General features: G+C 42.7%; 1 protein-coding gene across 17 annotated transcripts in view; it reads left to right on the forward strand.

The window, feature by feature from the left end:
* Positions 1-21,634, forward strand: part of LOC137428471 (uncharacterized) — a 165,804-nt gene that overhangs the window by 48,449 nt on the left and 95,721 nt on the right. For 5 of the 17 annotated variants that reach the window (XM_078778267.1, XM_068116824.2, XM_078778271.1 and 2 more), the window contains exons 1-2: positions 14,086-14,175; positions 17,578-17,772. Coding sequence is in view for 11 of the 17 variants with exons in the window: in XM_078778269.1 (XP_078634395.1) it covers positions 17,589-17,772 (184 nt within the window). In the remaining 6 variants the exon portion in view is untranslated. Of the gene's footprint in view, positions 1-14,010; positions 14,176-17,577; positions 17,773-21,634 lie in introns of those variants that run through there. The other 12 variants (XM_078778265.1, XM_078778270.1, XM_078778274.1 and 9 more) reach the window with 8 other exon arrangements.

Consider the following 21,634-nt stretch of genomic DNA (forward strand, 5'->3'; position numbering starts at 1 on the left):
TTAGAAAGTTTTGCAAATTTATTGAAAACAAAAAACTGAAATATCACATTGACATAAGTATTCATACTCTTTGCTATGACACTTGAAATTTGGCTCAGGTGCCTCCCATTTCTCTTAATCATCTTTGAGATGTTTCTACACCTTGATTGGAGTCCACCTGTGGTAAATTCAATTGATTGGACATGATTTGGAAAGGCACACACCTGTCGATATAAGGTCTCACAGCTGACAATGCATATCAGAGCAAAAACCAAGCCATGAGGTCGAAGGAACTGCCTGCAGAGCTCAGAGACAGGATTGTGTCGAGGCACAGATCTGGGGAAGCCGACAAAAAAATTTCTGCTGCATTGAAGGTTCCCAAGAGCACAGTGGCCTCCATAATTCTTAAATGGAAGAAGTTTGGAACAACCAGGACTCTTCCGGGAGCTGGCCGCCCGGCCAAACTGAGCAATTGGGGGAGAAGGGCCTTGGTAATAGAGGTGACCAAGAACCAGATGGTCAATCTGGCTGAGCTCCAGAGATCCTCTGTGGAGATGGGAGAAATTTCCAGAAGGACAACCATCACTGCAACACTCCACCGATCTGGGCTTTATGGCAGAGTGGCCATGTGGAAGCCAAACAGTTCAATCTTGGTTTCATCAGACCACAGAATCTTGTTTCTCACAGTCTGAGAGTCTTAGGTTCTTTTTTGCAAACTCCAAGCGGGCTTTCATGTGTCTTTCACTGAGGAGAGGCTTTCGTCTGGAGAGCGGTCACATGGAAAGCTATTCAAGATTGAGGAGGATCGTAGTCCAGGAATAAGCTATGTTTCTATATTCCTAACCTCCAAACAACAACTTTAATCCTCCCATTCCTGCATAGTAGTGGATTGTGAAGTGTCAACCTATAGCTTTAAAGGGTATTACACGACAAGACCAAAAGTATGTGGACACATGAACAAAATCATGGGCATTAATATGGAGTTGGTTCCCCATTGCTGCTCTAACAGCCTCCACTCTTCTGCGAATGCTTTCCACTAGATGTTGGAACATTGCTGTGGGGATTTGCATCCATTCAGCCACAAGAGCATTCGTGAGGTCGGGCACTGATTTTGGGTGATAAGGCCTGGCTCGCAGTCGGCATTCCAATTCATCCCAAAGGTGTTCATTGGGGTTGAGGTCAGGACTCTGTGCAGGCCAGTCAAGTTCTTACACACCGATCTCGACAAACCATTTCTGTATGGACCTCACTTTGTGCATGGGGGCATTGACATGCTGAAACAGGAAAGGGCCATCCCAAAACTGTTGCCACATAGGTGGAAGCAGACAATCGTCAAGAATGTCATTGTATACTTTCTCGTTGAGATTTCCCTTCACTGGAACTAAGGGGCCGAACCCGAACCATGAAAATCAGCCCCAGACAATTATTCCTCCTCCACCAACATTTGCAGTTGGCAAGAGGCATTCGGGAAGGTCGTGTTCAACTGGCATCCACCAAACCCAGATTCGTCCGTCGGACTGCCTGATGGTGAAGTGTGATTTATTACTCCAGAGAACGCGTTTCCACTGCTCCAGAGTCCAATGGCGGCGAGCTTTACACCACTTCAGCCGACAGTTGGCATTGCGCATGGTGATCTTACGCTTGTGTGAGGCCGCTCGACCATGGAAACCCACTTCATGAAGCTCCCGACGAATAGTTGTTGTGCTGATGTTGCTTCCAAATGCAGTTTCGAACTCGGTCGTGAGTGTTGCAACCGAGGACTGACGATTTTTACGCGCTTCAGCACTCGGCGGTCCCGTTCTGTGAGCTTGTGTGGCATAACACTTCGCGGCTGAGCTGTTGTTGTTCCTAAACGTTTCCACTTCACAATAACAGCATTTACAGTTGACTGGGACAGCTCTAGCAGGGCAGAAATTCGACGAACTGACTTGTTGGAAAGGTGGCATCCTTTGTTGGTGCCATGTTGAAAATCACTGAGCTCTTCAGTACCACCCATTCTACTGCCAATGTTTGTCTGGAGAATACATGGCTGTGTGGTTATATATATATATATATATATATATATATATATATACATATATATATATATATATATATATATATATATATATATATATATATATATATATATATATATATATATATATATATATATATATATCTGTCAGCAATAGGAGTGGCTGAAACAGCCGAATCCACTAATTAGAAGGGGTGTCTGCATACTTTTGGTCATGTCGTGTATCTGCTTGCCTGTGTCTTTTGTAATTCCTTTGAATAAAATGAAACCAAGATTTCTTCCCCATTCATATCATATAATTTGTAGGTCCAAGGAACTGTATCCATTACATCACCAATTCTAAAAACTTCCTTTGTCCATCTCTTTGTATATCCTTTCTCAGAATGACTTTTCCATCTGTATTTTCTTGCAATATCGCTAACTTTGAACTTGGGCTTTCTCAAATTAATCTTCTTTTCATATTCTAATTTTGTAAATGTTTCTGATGGTTTTGATTTTGTTGATGAATGAACTGTAATATTGTAATTATCTACAGTATCTGAAATTAAAGGTACCCATTGTTGAGAACCGAGTTGTGTGCATTTTTTTTTATCGCCTCTCTTTCAAAGTGTGACTAAGCGCTCAATAACATCTGCCTTTTCTTCATTAAAGGGGCTGCATAATGTAATACCATTATCTTTAAGAAATTTCAGAAATGTTTTGTTGTCGAACTCTGTTCCCTCATCAGTCCATAACTTCTTTGGTTTCCTTTTACTTTTACTAGCTATTCCACTGAAATGTAACCTAAGAGTATTACCCCTTTTGATTTTCAAAGGAACAACCCATGCAAATCTACTCCTCAAATCAATAACGGTTAAAGCAGACTTGTATCCCTAATCATTATTTCGTTCAATTAAATCAGCAGATCAGATGTAATCAACACCTTTGGAATAAACCTTCCTTCTTTTAACCTTTGTGATTGTAGGTTTATGTAATTCCTCCGCTAAAACTATTTGCTCCTCAGTCTTGATGACATCATTAGAGCTTAATAGTTTTTTTGATAACGAAGCCCAAGTCTCAATTTAGCACTTATCAATATTTTCATGATAAACCTATTGACTTTCTCAACGTTGGATTTCGTATCAAAGATAAATTATACAACATTTCTCTGTCGGCTTCGTGTTTTTCATCTAATGTAGTGCTGTTTCCCTATTCAAATATCATGTTTCATACACACTTAATCAACCCTATTTAGAAATTTAGACCAATGTTTAGAATTGTTAGCCTCATCTAATCTTTTATCCAAGTTTGTCCCTGGACCACAGAAAGAATACCCCGGTAGGTGTAAATCCCGTGGAATTCCAGTTGTTGTAAATTTACTACCCAACAAAAACTTTTGTATATCTCCCCCACTTTTATGCTTGGCTAACCCCCGCTCATGCAGGGAAAATGGCCTTAAAATGCCTGTTGTTGTTGTTGTTGTTGCCCCACTTTTATGCTTAGAAATGAATTGACACTTTTTGGAGCCACACACAAAACATATCCCCTTTTGATAAACTTTATTATTTTTACCTTTAACATATGATATATTTTTAGTATTAGTTTACTTTTTACACTTACAACAATAACTCATTTATTTATGAGAAAAATTTACAGAGTGCGAAAACCTTTTTGGTTTCCAACATATAAATTTCTATCTTGATTTTTAAAACATAAAGAATCCTTCGGAATGCCTTCACTCTCTCCTCCATCTATTTCGGGAAAAAAATATGTTAAACTTTAACGAAAGTCAATAACACCAACATCATCAACGACATAATCTTTTCCTTCTTCCTTATCCCCATTTTCTCATTTAAATATCCTCCCTGAAATTGAAGTTATGTCGAGCACTCTTCAAGCTAATATTTTCCTTGGACTTTTAATTTCTCTATTTTCCTCCTCAGTGCATCGGGTTTGATTTATTTTCTGTAATCCAATCTTTTATTAATCTCACTGGTTTCCATATTTTTATATTTTTCATCCCTCTCTTTTTTCTCCGTTTCCTCCCTCTCTTCTTTCACCCTTGCCTCATTTTCTTCTTCAACTCCTTCCTCATCCCTTACTACCCTTGAACCATCTCCCCATAGAATATCAAATATATGTTCATCTGCATTTCTTGATATTCCTTTACCCAAAATAAGTTTTTTTGCAACAGGAAACCAATAAAATTTCTTCTGAATTTCTAAAAAGAGCTTTGCATTCTATCGACTTCAAAACCCATTCATTATTTGACTTTTTAATTAAATCTACATTTGCAGGTTTATTAACATTAGTATAAAGCCAATCTTTTATTGAAAAACTCCCATTCTTTTGTTGTATAACATATTTATTGAAATACTGAATACCCTTTTCTTGTAGGTATGCTTGGATACAGAAATGATAATTTTCTTGACGTCTTCTTGTTGTCATTTATGTATCAGAAATATATGAGAGATTAATATGATGACAGGTAATACCTCCCCATTTTCCTATTGTTAAATCAGTTTGTTTTCCCAGGCTTCCTATAAAAAATCCTGTTCTTTGTGTTTTCATTAAATAAACTATGACAAAACTGTTGTTGATTTTAGCTTTATTAAATTCCTTTATTTGTTGATAACTAAAAGTGGTTCCACATATCTCATTATCCTCACCAAGTGGATAATATTCTTCTTTGCATGGTTGATTTTATTCTTGTAGGTCTTGTATGTTTATTGAAAAGACCAGTTATACCCTAAATCAGACGTATCATACCCCCATGTTCTATTCTCATAAAAACTATACGTCCTTCTTTATATAAGTTAATTTTAATTGTAACTGTGAATTGTGTGTGACCTTTGGATGTATTTAACATTTCTACATCGTTTGAATATATAGCCATTTATTTAAAGTTCTATATTGTGATAATTCATTAAATCTAATTAAGTCATTGTCATCTGTGGGGCTTGGATAATTGATTAATTTATAAGTATTTTTCATCGTAATATTTTTTGTTATATTATATTTTTGTCATTCAGCCTGTGCCTTTGTATAATAATTTAAAAAAATCAATATCCAACTCACGGGATACTCCAAAGATGGAATTATCTTTTCCAACATGTCATTTATATTGGATTAAAAATGACATAAAAATTTTCATTTTTGTTGAGTTGAAAAAAAAACCCCATAATTGTCCACAATATTTAACATAAGGATCTTCCATTTCGTTCTCATGGTGAAACTCCAAATTCAGATTTGATTAGTTATTATCAAAAGTCATTCTTTGAAACATCGAAAGTATAAAACACATGGACATTGCTGGAACTTCCAGGAAAGAAAAAAGTCGGTATTTCCAAAACAAAAAAGTGGATTTGGGGTGAATTAACGGGGGTAGAAGAGATCAAGGCTTTGGATCGGGGAATATAAGAGATGGTGGTGAACAGCTGTTTTAAAGATCTGGAGGGAGGAGTGGGATTGAAAAGAGTGAGGGAGTTTGTTCCAGAGGTGGGAGTAAAGAGGAGTGAAGGTGAGCAGAGAGTCTTGATTTTGGCAATTTCACCAGAAAAGGTTTACTGGCAGATCTTGTGCGACCTGTAGGAATATTTGGGTGAGGTACTGCCATTGTCATTATGTCGACTACCGATTACGTTGCAGAAGGTAATCGTCAACTACATCGTGATACTTACAAAGAGCTCCCATCCGACCCTACCCTTTTACATCTTGAAGAGGTTAAAAAGGTCATAGATTCTATTCGGGTGGATAAAACCATCAAATCTTGCTTGGTTCCTAAAGATCCTCATTGCCCTAACCTTTATTTTCTTCCTAAAATACACAGGGTAAACAATCCAGGTAGACCAATCGTATCTGGCTGCACATGTCCAACTGTTCTAATATCAAAATTTGTTGAATGTCATTTACGTCCTCTCATGATGAATCTCTCCTCATACCTCAAGGACACGACCAGTTTTCTCGCCCACATCCAAGGATTGAACAGAATATACTCACCTTTCAACTCCCAAACCATTTTAGTCACAGCAGATGTTACATCCCTCTACACTAATATTCCACATTCAGAAGGCCTGTCTGCATGCCGCAAAGCCCTCGATACACGACAAGTCCCAATACCACCTACTCAAGACCTTATGCGCCTATTAGAACTGACACTCAAACTGAATAATTTCCAATTCAACGGACGACATTACATTCAAACTCAAGGTACCGCTATGGGTACCCCTGTTGCACCATCGTACGCTAACATCTTCATGGGAATGATAGAGGCCAAGATCAATGCACAACCTCATCATGGCATCTTGGAAAAATCCTGGGTACGTTATATTTATGACATCCAGTTCATCTGGTCAAAATTCCCCCGTAGTCTCACACAATTCCAAAATGAATTAAATTTGATTCATCCGACCATCAAGTTTACATTCGACAGCTCACAGTCCGAAGTTCACTTTCTAGACACATTACTCACGCTTCAAAATAACAGACTCGAAACAGAACTATACACCAAACCAACAGACACTCACTCTTACCTTCTCCCTTCTTCATCTCATCCTAAACATACAATTGCAAGCATACCATACAGTCAAGCACTCAGAGTAAGATGCATTTGCTCAACAAAAATGGCAGAAGAAACTTCTCTCTGACAATTAGAAACACACCTCATTGCAAGAAACTATGACCCTCACTCTGTGAAAGAAGCAATAAACCGAGCAAAACGCATACCGAGAGCAGACCTTCTGACTTACAAACCCAAACCTGCAACTAACCGTGTCCCACTGGTAACCACCTACTCTCCGACCTCATCCCAATTGCCAAGTATTCTGAATAAGGCCCTTCCTCTCCTCCATCAATCAGAAACACTCGGCACCACATTTCCTCAACCTAAAAACTAACATAATTTTGACGTGGACGGACACTCAGGGACCTCTTGGTAAAAGCAAAGCACCCACAGCCCCACAACAAACAAACTAGGATCCCTGGCTTCTATAAATGCACAGCAAACAAATGTATTATTCACAAGCATTTACTAGAAGGAAACAAATTTTGTAGTTCTAACACTGGACAAAAATTCCCCATCACCTCCTATATGAACTGCAAATCTACATGGGTCATATACCTAATCACTTGCCAAAAGTGCACCAAACAATATGTTGGAAAAACTGAGAATACACTCTACACACGATTTAATAACACCCGGTCAGAAATCAACAACTTCCACACCAGTCATAATCAGGGCAAATCTCTACCTTACACGATACACTTTAATCAACCGGATCACTCTATAAATGACATTCAAAACTCTGCCATTGAATCAATCACAAATCGATCACACACCACGATTCTGAAACGTGAGTCCTTTTGGATACATAAACTTCGGACAAAAATCCCTCATGGCATAAATTTTGATGATTAAAGAATGTTCCTACATCAACCCAATCAAATCATTAACCGTAACCCATTCATTCATTCATTCATTCATTCATTCATACATTCACCCATTCATTCATTCTACCTTTATATGTCATTTATATAAATATATTATATGAATATAAATGGTATATGAATATATGCTTGTGTGTTTATGTATGTATGTATCTCTAGATTTGTATATGCACGTGCACCGGAACTGTAACGCAAACGGTAACTGTAAGCTGCGCTACACTTCCGTTGAACTTGAGGACGGTGAGTGAGCTTTGGCGTGGCTCTTCCTTTTGTATGCATTTTCTACACATATCACACATCTTACAAACATATCACTATACATGCTTGACTGATATACATGCATGTTGTTTTTGTAGACTAAGAAGAAGACCTTTGTTGGTCGAAAGCTTGTCAAATTAAAGATCGACGTCCTGAAGCTACGTCCGCGTCTGATTTAACCTGCCGATTATTTATTTAATGCAAATGAGACGCCCTGCTCGTACTGTGGAGTTTCTACTATTTCTCACAGTTATATATATATATATATATACAATTATACATATTATATATATATATATATATATATATATATATATATATATATATATATATATATATATATATATACACACACACACATATGTACTCAGCTTTCCATAGCATGTAATTGTTGTCATTGTCCCTGCTGCCAACTGTACTCGTATTCCAATTGCATATATTTAACAGACGTACTCAGTCAGGTTTCAATGGTATGTAATTAATATACGGACTCAGGAAGGTTTCAATAGTATGTGATTAATGGACATACTCAGTCAGGTTTCAATAGTATGTAATTAATAGACGTATTCAAGTTTCAATGATATGTATTTTTTATTATAATGGAGCAAACGTATGTGGTTATGTCTGCATATTTGTGACCAAAATGTCTTCTTCTTGTTCAAACTGTTTTTAACAATTCCATCGTGTTATTTATATATTTAAAGCTAACCTAAGAAACACATTCATGATTTACCTGTATTCATCAGCGCTACTTTTTTTGTTACTCTGACTTGATTAATTGAGATGTATTTGGGCCATATCACAATCTACAAGATACGTCGTAAAAAGCCGGCCAGAAGTCTAAGGGAGGTGGTGTATCGGGGACACATCTGCTCTGTGAGGCTGGAAGTTCAACTTTCCCATCCAGTTTTTGATAAATTTGTATTCACCTTCCCTTCCAGCTCGAACTGATCATTTAAAATAAATATATATATTTGTACTCTGTTCCTTTTTATTTGTACATGTTGGGTTTTGATTTCTGATTTGCAGTATATATTCAATCGGAGCACAAAATATATTTGGCCGACCTATCCCCACAATTCCCCCAAGCCCCCATCCACACCATCCCCCCTCCACCATTGTCCCCACCACCATCACCCCCTGCACCATGCACCCCATCCCCCCACCCACCACGACCCCCAATACATTGTCACCACCACCAACCTTCACCCACCATCCCTCACTCGCTGAGAAAGCAGACATGGTCAAAGATGCCTATCCCTCTGAAGCGACGTGTGGTGTGGTGCGCCGAGCCACGCTTGTTATAATAATAAAAAATCATTGAAACTTGAATACGTCTATTAATTACATACTATTGAAAGCTAACTACGTTGATTAATTACGTCAAATTAAAACCAGAGTCTGTCTATTCATTACATTCTACTAGCAACGGTGCCTGCCCTACGGACGGGGCTTCATTTGGGAGGCCCAAACGAAAAGGCAAAATATCAGAAATTGAAGGTTTTTTTATTTTAAACGATTTATATAAATATCCGTTAAATCATATCACACGCAAATCATCAAAATATTAACAGTATTTTTCGAATTTCAATAAAAGCCACATCACTGTTCATATCGGTAAATATTATTCCATCGTGTTTCAAATCGTGATATCAACTGTGCGCTTTTCTTTAGGAAAACAAATGGAATGTTTTTCTACCTCTTCTTCAGCTTGGAGCTTCAGGATAGACGAAATTGCTGATAAAAGTTCCTTTTCTCTCTTTGAAGTTCTTGGCAAACATTTTTATATTGTCCCTGCTGCCAACACGACTCATGGCGACATAAAGCTGTCCATGGCTGAAGAAATCTGTCTTTAGGTAGACGCCTACATTTTTCAATATCTGACCTTGAGCCTTGTAACTGGTTATTGCAAAGCAGAGTCGGACAGGGAATTTAATGAATGAATGAATGTAATGAATAATGCCATGGTGTCGCGTTGGCAGCAGCGACAATATAAAAATGTTTGCCAAGAACTTCAAAGAGAGAAAAGGAACTTTTAGAGAGAAAATGAACTTTTAAAGAGAAAGGAAACTTTCAGAGAGAAAAGAAACTTTTGGAGAGAAAAGGGACTTTCAGAGAGAAAAGGAACTTTCAGAGAGAAAAGGAACTTTTAGAGAGAAAAGGAACTTTTAGAGAGAAAAGGAACTTTCTGAGAGAAAAGGAACTTTCAGAGAGAAAACAAACTTTCAGAGAGAAAAGGAACTTTCAGAGAGAAAAGGAACTTTCAGAGAGAAAAGGAACTTTTAGAGAGAAAAGGAACTTTCAGAGAGAAAAGGAACTTTTAGAGAGAAAATAAACTTTTAGAGAGAAAAGGACCTTTTAGAGAGAAAATAAACTTTCAGAAAGAAAAGGAACTTTTAGAGAGAAAAGAAACTTTTAGAGAGAAAAGAAACTTTCAGAGAGAAAAGGAATTTTTAGAGAGAAAAGGAACTTTCAGAGAGAAAGGAACTTTCAGAGAGAAAAGAAACTTGCAGAGAGCAAAGGAACTTTTAGAGAGAAAAGGAACTTTTAGAGAGAAAAGGAACTTTTAGAGAGAAAATAAACTTTTCTCGGCAATGTCATCTCTCCTGAAGTTCTGAGCTGAATACGAGGTACAAAATCATTTCATTTGTTTTCCTAAAGAAAATTGTACAGTTGATATCACCATTTGAAACACGATGGAATAATATTTACCGATATGAACAGTGATGCGGCTTTTATTGAAATTCTACAAATACTGTTTAGATTTTGATGATTTGCGTGTGATATGATTTAACGGATGTTTATATAAATCGTTTAAATAATCATTTGTGCCTCCCAATTGAAGCCCCGCCCTTGGGGTGGGTACCGTTGCTAGTCCTTTGGACACGATCAATGGACTCCGCCATATTCGCTGTGTTCATGGTTTGAATTACGCTGAAGTAATGTGGAGGTGTTTCATTGATATGGATTAAATGCTTACGATATAGTGTCAGTGTACCCAGAGGTAAAATGTCAAGTGTACCCCGAAGTGATGTGAACGGAGTCGGCAAGCACGATATGTTCCTGGGTGTCATGAGTTATCCACCCATTGCGTTTCACGTCAACCAGTAAGGTCGAAAGAAAACGAAGCGTATCCAGAGGTGTGGGAAAATAACGTTAGGCTGGAGACCAAAGTTGAAATTGGAAAAACAATCTAGCCTATTTTACTCCAGGAGTTCCCAGGATTACCCACCCAAAATATCGTTGCGATCGGTTCAGCCGTTTTTGCGGAACCTGGGAAAAGACAGACGGACGGACAGACATTTGGTGAATTATAGTAAGATGGAAACCCGAGTACATCAATTAATTACACTGAGTACATCTATTAATTACATGTAATGGAAACATGATTACAAACATGGGTCTTCTGTGTCTTTTGCATCTTTTCGGTCTTCGTGGTAATTTTGGTCTTCAGGGTCTTTGGGGTCTTTTGGGTCTTAAGTGTCTTTTTGGTGTTTGCGGTATTTTCGATCTTTGGGGTCTTTTTGGTCTTCGGAGTCTAAAGTATCTTTAAGGGTCTTTTGGGTCTTCATGGTTTTTTCGGTCTTTGGGGCCATTTGGGTGATCATGCTCTTTTGGATCCTCTGGGTCTTTAAGGGTATTTCAGGTATTCGGGGTCCTTCAGGGTATTTTGGGTCTTTGAAGTCTTTAAGGGTATTTTGGGTCTTTTGGGGTCTTGGTGGTCTTAAGAGTCTTGGGTGATTTAAAGGGTCGTCAAAGGTCTGAGGGGTCTCAGCAGTCCAAAGGGTCAAAAGGTATGTTCAGAACATCATTAAGAGTTCACGGACTGTGTTTTTGAGTGTTATTTTTGTTTTTGAAGAAGAAGAAGAAGACGTGTTGATGACAAATATACTGTTGCGGTTTTGAGAACCCCTCACTTGTAAATAATTGTAAATAATGATTCTTGTAAATAATTCTCCATTTGAAAGGTCGCACCCATAGTTAGTCCACAAGCAACACGTAGGACACCATAGGAACTTCTCAGTTATTTCCTTCGTCTCTGTTTAGTTAAGGCTGTGTTCCCACTAGTTGAATCTGCGTTGCATTAATTAAATAAGGTAGGTCCCAAACCCATTCCGTTCATTTTGCGGCTCTCTCCCTCCAAATTCTGTTATGCGCCTTGGTTAGCGTCCGCCCAGGCGCCGCCATTACGCACGCGGTCAAGCTTGGAGAAGAAGGGGGCGCAGCGCCAAGAAAGAAGTGTGACCCTGTCAACGAACCAACCAGGGTTGAGGTGAGCTCACTGGTGGGCGTGGCGCGGCTTGATTTCGGAGCGCACGATATAAGTGCAAGCGCGGCGCCTTTTTACCACATGAGATGCGCGGAGAGAGCTTGCCTTTACACAGAGAAGAGAGAAGAGAGAGGAGAGAGAGAGAGGGCACGAACCGCGCGGGGAGAGCTCGAGTGATTGTCATGTTACGGGGAGGACTGCGCAAGGGGCGATTGATTGTATAGAACTGCGCATAGTGGCTGCGAAGGACCACCCCCCCCCCCCCCCCCCGGCCAGTAATAAGGTCCGATCGCGCACGCCAATGATACGCGCTCGCTGCCTGCCAGGGTCTCCCGCCACGACACGAGTCGACACCGGCAGCCGGACCTCGACGCCCTACCACCTGCCTGGACCTTCCTCCCCTGCCATCTGCCTGGACCTTCTCCTCCTACCACTACCCTCCCGTGTAAGTCTGTCTGTTTGTCCTGGGGTTAAGTAAGACTGTATAGTTAAGGTTGCCCTGTGTCTGCTTCTTCTTCTTCCTGTATATTCTTTCCCTTTCGTTTCCTCTTCTTTGGTTGTTGTAATAAATCCTTTGTTCTTCCTTACCTTTTGTTTTCCTCTTCATTCGATCGTCTTCGTCCTTTCTCTCCATTGAGTACCTGTGGCACGATTTAGGAATCGCTTTAATCGGGTTTAGTCTTATTGTTAATGGCTCGGGCTTCGGATTGCTAAACCGCTCGGCAATTTCCACCTTGTCCGCGGTCCGAGCGGGAATTATCTCCCTGCTTTGCGGTCGGATTGGCACTCAGGTATTTGGGACTCCATTGACCAATCACCCTGGCCAATCTCGACCGGAAAGGAGTGTTATAATTTCCAGGATCGGGGGACAGCCAGCTTAAAAGACAAGGGGATTAACCCCCCATTGATAAGGGGAGCGCCGACCCAGAATCCACAACAATACAAACAAACACAACCATATACGTTTGCTCTATTATAATAAGATATGTAAGCACAGTAGTTAGTTATAATATGTAAGCACAATAGTTCGTTATAACAGGGAAGCACAATTGTTAGTTATAATATGAAAGCACAACAGTTCGTTATAATATGGAATAAAAACAGTTAGTTATAAAATGTCAAGCACAACAGTTAGTTTTAAAATGTGAAGCACACACACATAATTGATTGACACGTGGAGAGAACGTTGAATGGTGCCACCACTCTGTATCTGCCACTGGTCACTGGCAAACAATATCACAGCAAATAATTTATCATGAGAAATGAGAGGGAGAGGGTGTGGGTGGAGGGAGGGGTTTGTTTGCACCCCAGATCCACCTTTGGGGGGATTCATCAATGTGTGCGTCACTTATTGGAGCACAGACACAGCGGAACATCCTCGCTCTCAGCAACAACACAAACCAGCAGGGGACCTGCATCATCAGCACAACCACATTCTCAGCAATGATACAAACAAGCAGGGGGCACTGCATTATCGGCACAACCACATTCTCAGCAATGACAAAAACCAGCAGGGGGCACTGAATCATCGGCACAACCACATTCTCACCAATTACACAAACCAGCAGGGAGCACTGCATCATCGGCACAACCACATTCTCACCAATTACACAAACCAGCAGGGGGCACTGCATCATCGGCACAACCACATTCTCATCAATTACACAAACCAGCAGGGGGCACTGCATCATCGGCACAACCACATTCTCAGCAATGCGACAAAGCAGCAATCACAGGCTGCACCGATGACCCAACAACAACTAAACACAAGTAAACACTTAACAACAATCACACGTCAACAATCTTCGGTGATTCTCAACCCTCAAGTGACGTTCCATCACCATTGGTGTTTAACTGAATTTCAAGATTCGGAATCAAACTTCTCTCCAGGTCTTCAAGACACCTTGAGGAAGGTGTATCCTCTAGCTAGGCATGTCGGACCTCCTTTTTTTTTCCTCCTCGTTTTTATTCACGATTTAATTTTTTTGTTAATAAACCTTTTAAACTGGAAGTAACGAGGATAATATACGATGGGGTGAGATAACGATCGAGAGGATTCGATAGAAGTAGAAGAAACATGAGTGAAGAAACAAAGAGAGGAAGAAGAGTCTGCGAAGATCAAGCGTGGATCTCGTTCACCGGAAATGAGCGGCGACAGAAACATTTTACAAAGTGAGTCGTGACCGTGAGTCGAGGAAGAGTTGTGGAGATTTCGGGTTTTAAAATCGTGAGTAGAGGAAGAGTGGTGGAGATTTCGGGTTTTAAACAGCTTCGTGAGTAGAGAAAGAGTTGTGGAGATTTCGGGTTTGAAACATCTTCGTGAGTAGAGGAAGAGTTGTGCCTGTGGAGATTTCGGGTTTGAAACATCTTTGTGTCGAGGAGGAGTTGTGGAGATTTTGGGTTTTAAATATCGTCGTGAGTACAGGAAGAGTTGTGGAGATTTCGGGTTTTAAATATCTGTGTGTCGAGGAGGAGTTGTGGAGATTTCGGGTTTTAAACATCTTCATGAGTAGAGGAAGAGTTGTGGAGATTTCGGGTTTTAAACATCTTCATGAGTAGAGGAAGAGTTGTGGAGATTTCGGGTTTTAAACATCTTTGTGTCGAGGAGGAGTTGTGGAGATTTCGGGTTTTAAATATCGTCGTGAGTACAGGAAGAGTTGTGGATATTTCGGGTTGTAAACATCCTCATGAGTGGAGGAAGAGTTGTGGATATTTCGGGTTGTAAACATTTTCATGAGTAGAGGAAAAGTTGCGGAGATTTTGGGTTTTAACCATCTTCATGAGTAGAGGAAGAGTTGTGGATATTTTGGGTTTTAAACATCTTCGTGTGTAGAGGAGGAGCTGTGGAGATTTTGGGTGTTAAACATCTTTGTGTAGAGGAAGAGTTGTGGATATTTCGGGTTTTAAATATCGTCGAGTAGAGCAGAGGAAGAGTTGTGGAGATTTTGGGTTTTGAACATCTTCGTGAGTAGAGGAGTTGTGGTTATTTCGGGGAGTAAACATTTTCATGAGTACAGGAAGAGTTGTGGAGATTTTGGGTTTTAAATATCGTTGTGAGTAGAAGAAGAGTTGTGGATATTTCGGGTTTTAAATATCGTCGTGAGTAGAAGAAGAGTTGTGGAGATTTTGGGTTTTAAATATCGTCGTGTGTGAAGGAAGAGTTGTGGATATTTCGGTTTGTAAACATCCTCGTGAGTGGAGGAAGAGTTGTGGATATTTCGGGTTGTAAACATCCTCGTGTGTGAAGGAAGAGTTGTGGATATTTCGGGTTGTAAACATCCTCGTGAGTGGAGGAAGAGTTGTGGATATTTCGGGTTGTAAACATCCTCGTGAGTGGAGGAAGAGTTGTGGAGATTTTGGGTTTTAATCATCTTCATGTGTAGAGGAAGACTTGTGGAGATTTTGGGTTTTAATCTTCATGTGTAGTGGAAGAGTTGTGGAGATTTCAGGTTTCAAGCACACAAGGGGAAAGGTGACCCTCTGGAGTGTGGCTCGTACTGAGCGATAAAGTTATTGGAGCATGGAATGAAGGTATTGGAAAGGGTGTTGGAGAAGAGGATGAGGAAGGAGGTGAAGATCGACGAAATGCAGTTTGGATTTATGCCAGGAAGAGGAACGACAGACGCCATTTTTATTGTGAGGCAGTTGCAGGAGAAGTACATGGAGAAGAGGAAGAAGCTGTTTCTTGGGTTTGTTGATCTGGAGAAAGCATTCGATCGGGTTCCATGTGAAGTAGTGACATGGGCATTGAGGAAGTTAGGAGTGGAGGAATGGTTGATCAGAGTTGTGATGGCAATGTACAAAAGAGCGCGCACAGCTGAAAGGACGAAGGACGGGAACAGTGGTGAGTTTGAGGTGAAGGTGGGAGTGCATCAGGGGTCGGTACTAAGTCCACAACTATTTGTAGCTGTGATGGAGGTGCTGGCTCAGAACATAAAGGAGGGTTTACCGTGGGAGTTGTTGTTTGCAGATGATCTGGTGTTGATTGTAGGAAGTATGGATGGACTGAAGGAAAAGATGAACAAGTGGAAGGAATGTATGGAGGCAAAAGGTCCGAAGGTGAATATCGGAAAAACGAAGGTGATGGCATGTGGTGAGGTGGAAAGAACTGGGAAGTGGCCGTGTGCTGTGTGTAGGAAGGGGGTCAGAGTGAACTCCATTCAATGCACAATCTGCCCTGAGTGGGTTCATTAAAAATGTGGTGGTCTGAGAGGGTCATTAACCAGTGTGGCAGCCACATTCAAATGAAAGGTGTGCACAGAGGGAGCTGCAGAAGGAGGAAATGTTGAGTTGGATCTTGGAGACGGCGTGAAGCTGGAAGGTGTGAAAACATTTTGCTACCTCGGAGACATGCTGAATGGAGAAGGTGGATCAGACTCGGCAACTTTTGCTAGAGTGAGATGTGCATGGAAGAAGTTTCGGGAACTGAGTGGCGTGCTGATGAGGAGGGGAGTGTCGTTGAAGCTGAAGGGAAAGGTGGATGCTGCATGTGTGAGAAATGTTATGGTTTATGGGAGCGAGACATGGGTAATGAACGTAGAGCAGCAACGAAAGCTGGAAAGGGTGGAAATGCGAATGGTTCGGTGGATGTGCGGAGTATCGTTGAGAGAGAGAGAGACAGATGATGAATTGCGAAAGATGATGGGAATCGAGCCTGTGATTGATGCTTTGAAGAGAAACAGGTTGAGATGGTTTGGTCATGTGTTGAGGAAGGATGAAAGTGACTGGTTGAGAAGAGTGATGGAAATGAATGTGGAAGTAAGTTTGCGGATGGGGAAGACTGAGAAAGACTTGGCGAAAGATGGTCAAAGAAGAAATGCGGGCAAGGGGGTTAACAAGGAGAGATGCAGAAAATAGGGCAAAATGGAGAAGATTTTCATGGGGACCGCAAGGCTAACCCCCGCTCTAACAGGGAAAATGACCTTAAAATGCCTGTTGTTGTTGTTGTTGTTGCTCTTTCATGTGTAAATACGCTCATTGAATTTCCAAAATAACGTCACTTTCCTCATCTTCAAACTCTCTAATGATACAAATGCTCTTCCTTTAAATCTTTAATACAGGTGATTCAGTCCTACTTGCCAGTGTGATGAACTTGCACTGAATTCCCACGGACATGTTCCAGAGGAATGTTGTTGTTCCATCCGATTTTATTTGAAGTGGTTTGTTATTTATTGCCTGAAAGTTATTGATGTACGGAAACTGTCTGCATATCAGCACACCTGTGGCATGGATTACATGTGAGCACAAATACTCCTTCATACACATCCCCTGTGCTTGTGTGTGAGGCCTTCTCAACATTGAATGTCTTGATCCTAAAATTGCTGAACAGGCCCAGATTTTACAGAACGATCTAAACTTTTTAATGTTTTATATGTGGCTAAATCAACATTCACGTCAACATGTAATACAATTACAGTAATGTCTTAAGACAGCAATTTTGGGGGGGGCAGGGGGGGGGTCACAGGGTGTGCGTTAGTGTGTGGTGAAAGTTTAAAGTACTGTAACTGATTCAAGCAGAAGATAAGGCCTCAATTACAGAGGTACCTCACATATTGGCACTTTGTCAGATCAAGGTGCTCCGAGTGGCGTAAACATGAGGAAGAGTGGTATGTTTCCCTCCTCTCTGAAGGTTCACCCACCATGTACGCTCGAGTTGGCTGTGAGAAGGATTCCTGTCATGTGCAGCCGGAATCGGAACAGCCGACAGTGCTGGTGTGTGGAATGAAGGTTGAGGAGCTGGAAGGATTTCCCGAGATTCTGCAGATAAAAATCGAGGATGTGAACTCCTTTGGTCTGCAGGAGGAGCAAAGCGACCAGCCGAATGGTGAGTTGTGGGACTGACATCACTTCTGATGAGATCTGTGTTTGTTTCTTGCGGGGTTTTTTCGTATGCTTGATTGGGGCTCTTGAAAGCCGAGAGCAGAATGGGAGAGTAAACGGGATAAAATGAAACAAGGATAAAATGGAAAGAGGAAACAACAGCAGAGTATAAGTGAGATTGAGATGAAGGGGATGGGACATGGACACATGGGGGGGGGGGGGTGGTGGGGGGAAATCTGCACAAAAGTTGAAGGAAACAAAGGAAGAAGAGCAAGGGGGAAGTGTTGGATGATGAAACCAATCAGCGAACAAACAAAAAGAGGTGAGGTGAGATGAAGAGTGAGGTGAAAGAGGAAGGGAAACTATGAGGAAGACGTGAAAAGAGGTGAGAGGGGGTGGGGGGGGGGGGGGGAAATCACAATGACCTGGAAAAAGGGAATTCTTTGGAATGGGGTCACTTGCGGTGGAAAAGGTCATGGTTGGATGGAGGATGATCTGAGATTGTGATGAACAACTGTCTGGAAGACTTGGGGGGGAGGGAAGAATGAGATGGAAGAGAATGTGGAAGTTGTTTTCACAAGTGCGTTTTCACTGTTTTCCTGTGTTTTGGGAGTTACACCAAAAGGGGGTTGCTGGTGGACGTGTTCCCTGCAGCACTGCAGAAAGCTAGGGGAGGCAGGGGTGGGGGGAGGGGGGTGAAGAGGGAGGGGATGGTTCGCAATGCATGGAAAGAGCATTTAAGAAATTACTCATAGACTCAGCTTCACTGCAGAAGATTCCAACTGTTTCGAGGCCTTGGTTCCACAGTGTCCAGCCCACTGGGTTTGCTGTGTACTTTGAACTGTGGTTCCATCCTCGAGCACAGGAAAATTCTCCTCGTTAGGTCAACTGCACGAGTTGCCATGTATTTTGAGCAGTGGTTCTATCTTCAAATGTGAGACAATCCCCTCTTGAGGGCAACTGTGCTCACTGAAACTTCCGTGTGGTGAAATTAGTGAAACTATAGCATTGTGGTGGATTATTCACGCATCATTCACATTCGTCTCATCTTGGAGATCATTATTCTCCAACAGTCTTGTCGGCCGCTCTCGTGGAATGGAATGTGGAAATGAACGTAGAAGGAAGTCGAGCATGGGGAAGACCGAGAAAGACTTGGCTAAAGATGGTAGAACAAGAAATGCGGGCAAGGGGAGATGGAGAATGGCAAAGCGAGCCGAGGAGAGATGCAGAAAATAGGGCAAAATGGAGAAGATTGTCATGGGGACCGCAATGCTAACCCCCGCTCCAGCAGGGAAAATGGCCTTAAAATGCATGTTGTTGTTGTTGTGGTCTTGTCGGCCGTTTGGGAGTCCAAGTCCTTTACAATTCACATGTTTCAAAAGCCAATTGATATATCTCACCTGTCTTTGGAGGAAACAACCAATCCGCTCATCTCATCAATCATCCCCAGTTGTCACTATCACCAGATATTTAGTCAACCTGAGGCCCTTCTCATCAAAGAAGGCTGAATAAAACAATTAAGAAAAGTTCACACCTGCCACTGTTCATCACTTATTGACCAATCATCAGCAATAGCTTAGGCGGAACGCTGTTCTGTGGAGGAACTCAAGTCCTTCAATGTTCATTTAGTGTGCAACACTTGGACCATAGTTTGCTGCATTGTCAACACTGGCGTGACTCTGCGCGCTCCGTGCGCCTCACCACACGTGGTTTCAGAGGGACAGGCATCTTTGACCATTTCGGTGTCTTTTGTGTCTTCATGGAGTTTTGGGTCTTCAGGGCCATTTGGGTCTTTGGTGTCTTCAGGGGCTTTTGTGTCTTAAGGGTCTTTTGTTTCCTCTGGGTCTTCAAGAGTCTTTGGGGTATTTTGGTTATTTGGGGTATTTAAGGGTATTTTGGGTCTAAATGGTCTTCAAAGGGTCTTTTGGGTCTTGAGGGTCTACAGGGTATTTTATGTCTTTTGGGTCTTTGGGGTGTTTTGGGTATTCGGGGCGTTTTGGGTCTTCGGGGCATTTTGGGTCTTCAGGGCGTTTTGGGACTTCGGGGCGTTTTGGGGACTTCGGGGCGTTTTGGGGACTTCGGGGCGTTTTGGGGACTTCGGGGCGTTTTGGGGACTTCGGGGCGTTTTGGGGACTTCGGGGCGTTTTGGGGACTTCGGGGCGTTTTGGGGACTTCGGGGCGTTTTGGGGACTTCGGGGCGTTTTGGGGACTTCGGGGCGTTTTGGGGACTTCGGGGCGTTTTGGGGACTTCGGGGCGTTTTGGGGACTTCGGGGCGTTTTGGGGACTTCGGGGCGTTTTGGGGACTTCGGGGCGTTTTGGGGACTTCGGGGCGTTTTGGGGACTTCGGGGCGTTTTGGGGACTTCGGGGCGTTTTGGGGACTTCGGGGCGTTTTGGGGACTTCGGGGCGTTTTGGGGACTTCGGGGCGTTTTGGGGACTTCGGGGCGTTTTGGGGACTTCGGGGCGTTTTGGGGACTTCGGGGCGTTTTGGGGACTTCGGGGCGTTTTGGGGACTTCGGGGCGTTTTGGGGACTTCGGGGCGTTTTGGGGACTTCGGGGCGTTTTGGGGACTTCGGGGCGTTTTGGGGACTTCGGGGCGTTTTGGGGACTTCGGGGCGTTTTGGGGACTTCGGGGCGTTTTGGGGTCTTCGGGCCGTGTGGGGTCTTCGGGGCGCGTGGGGTCGTCGGGGCGCGTGGGGTCGTCGGGGCGCGTGGGGTCGTCGGGGCGCGAGGGGTCGTCGGGGCGCGTGGGGTCGTCGGGGCGCGTGGGGTCTTCGGGGCGCGTGGGCTCTTCGGGGCGCGTGGGCTCTTCGGGGCGCGTGGGGTCGTCGGGGCGCGTGGGGTCGTCGGGGCGCGTGGGGTCGTCGGGGCGCGTGGGGTCGTCGGGGGGCGTGGGGTCGTCGGGGCGCGTGGGGTCGTCGGGGGTCGTCGGGGCGCGTGGGGTCGTCGGGGCGCGTGGGGTCGTCGGGGCGCGTGGGGTCGTCGGGGCGCGTGGGGTCGTCGGGGCGCGTGGGGTCTTCGGGGCGCGTGGGGTCTTTGGGGCGCGTGGGGTCGTCGGGGCGTGTGGGGTCGTCGGGGCGCGTGTGGTCCGAAGGGTCTTGGTGGAATTAAAGGGTCGTCAAAGGTCTGAGGGGTCTCAGCAGTCTTAACGTAATTAAGAGGGTTAACTCAGAGGGTGTTAATTTTATTTGAAGAAGAAGAAGAAGACGTTTTCGTCGCATATAAACATAAGGACAAACATAACGACATCACGACATAACCACATACGATTGTGCTATTCTAATAAGATTCATCCGTGGGATTGTGCACAAGTTGATAAATTCAATGCATGCGATAAACCAGGATGGCAGTTTTTACGTGTGTCGAGATTTGAACTCAGACAAGGTCGCTCAAAGACGTGTGTGCTTAACTCCAAGGTATTTCGCCAGTTCAGTCCTTCAATTCAATTAATCGATCCCACGTGATTTTTCCAAACCACTCCTGAGCTTTTCTCCACTTTCGCACTCTTTTGATCCTTTCCATTCGCCATATTAAATGGTCACATGTCATGGCTTTGGCATATTCATTCCATTCTCTGCATTTGTCAACATGTTAACCTGCCACACTCTGCCATTTTGTTTTCCATGACGATTCCTTCGGGACAAAACAAAAGCAACCTGTCACATGTTGGCTCGGAATTGGTTGTAATTTGACAATAAAAGCAGTTTGGTGGAGAAAACCTTCTCTATTTTTCCTTCTCTACATTTTTCTTGCCTTCTCTATTTTGTTGGTTGTGATTTTAGGTGGTGATGAAATTCCACTGAAGATGTGGTCTGGTCAGAAGCATCTCATGACATCGAGTTAGTTTATACAGAACGTGATGCTTT

This window comes from Myxine glutinosa, chromosome 5 (assembly GCF_964187855.1).
Source record: "Myxine glutinosa chromosome 5, kmMyxGlut1.1, whole genome shotgun sequence".
Classification (NCBI taxonomy): domain Eukaryota; kingdom Metazoa; phylum Chordata; class Myxini; order Myxiniformes; family Myxinidae; genus Myxine; species Myxine glutinosa.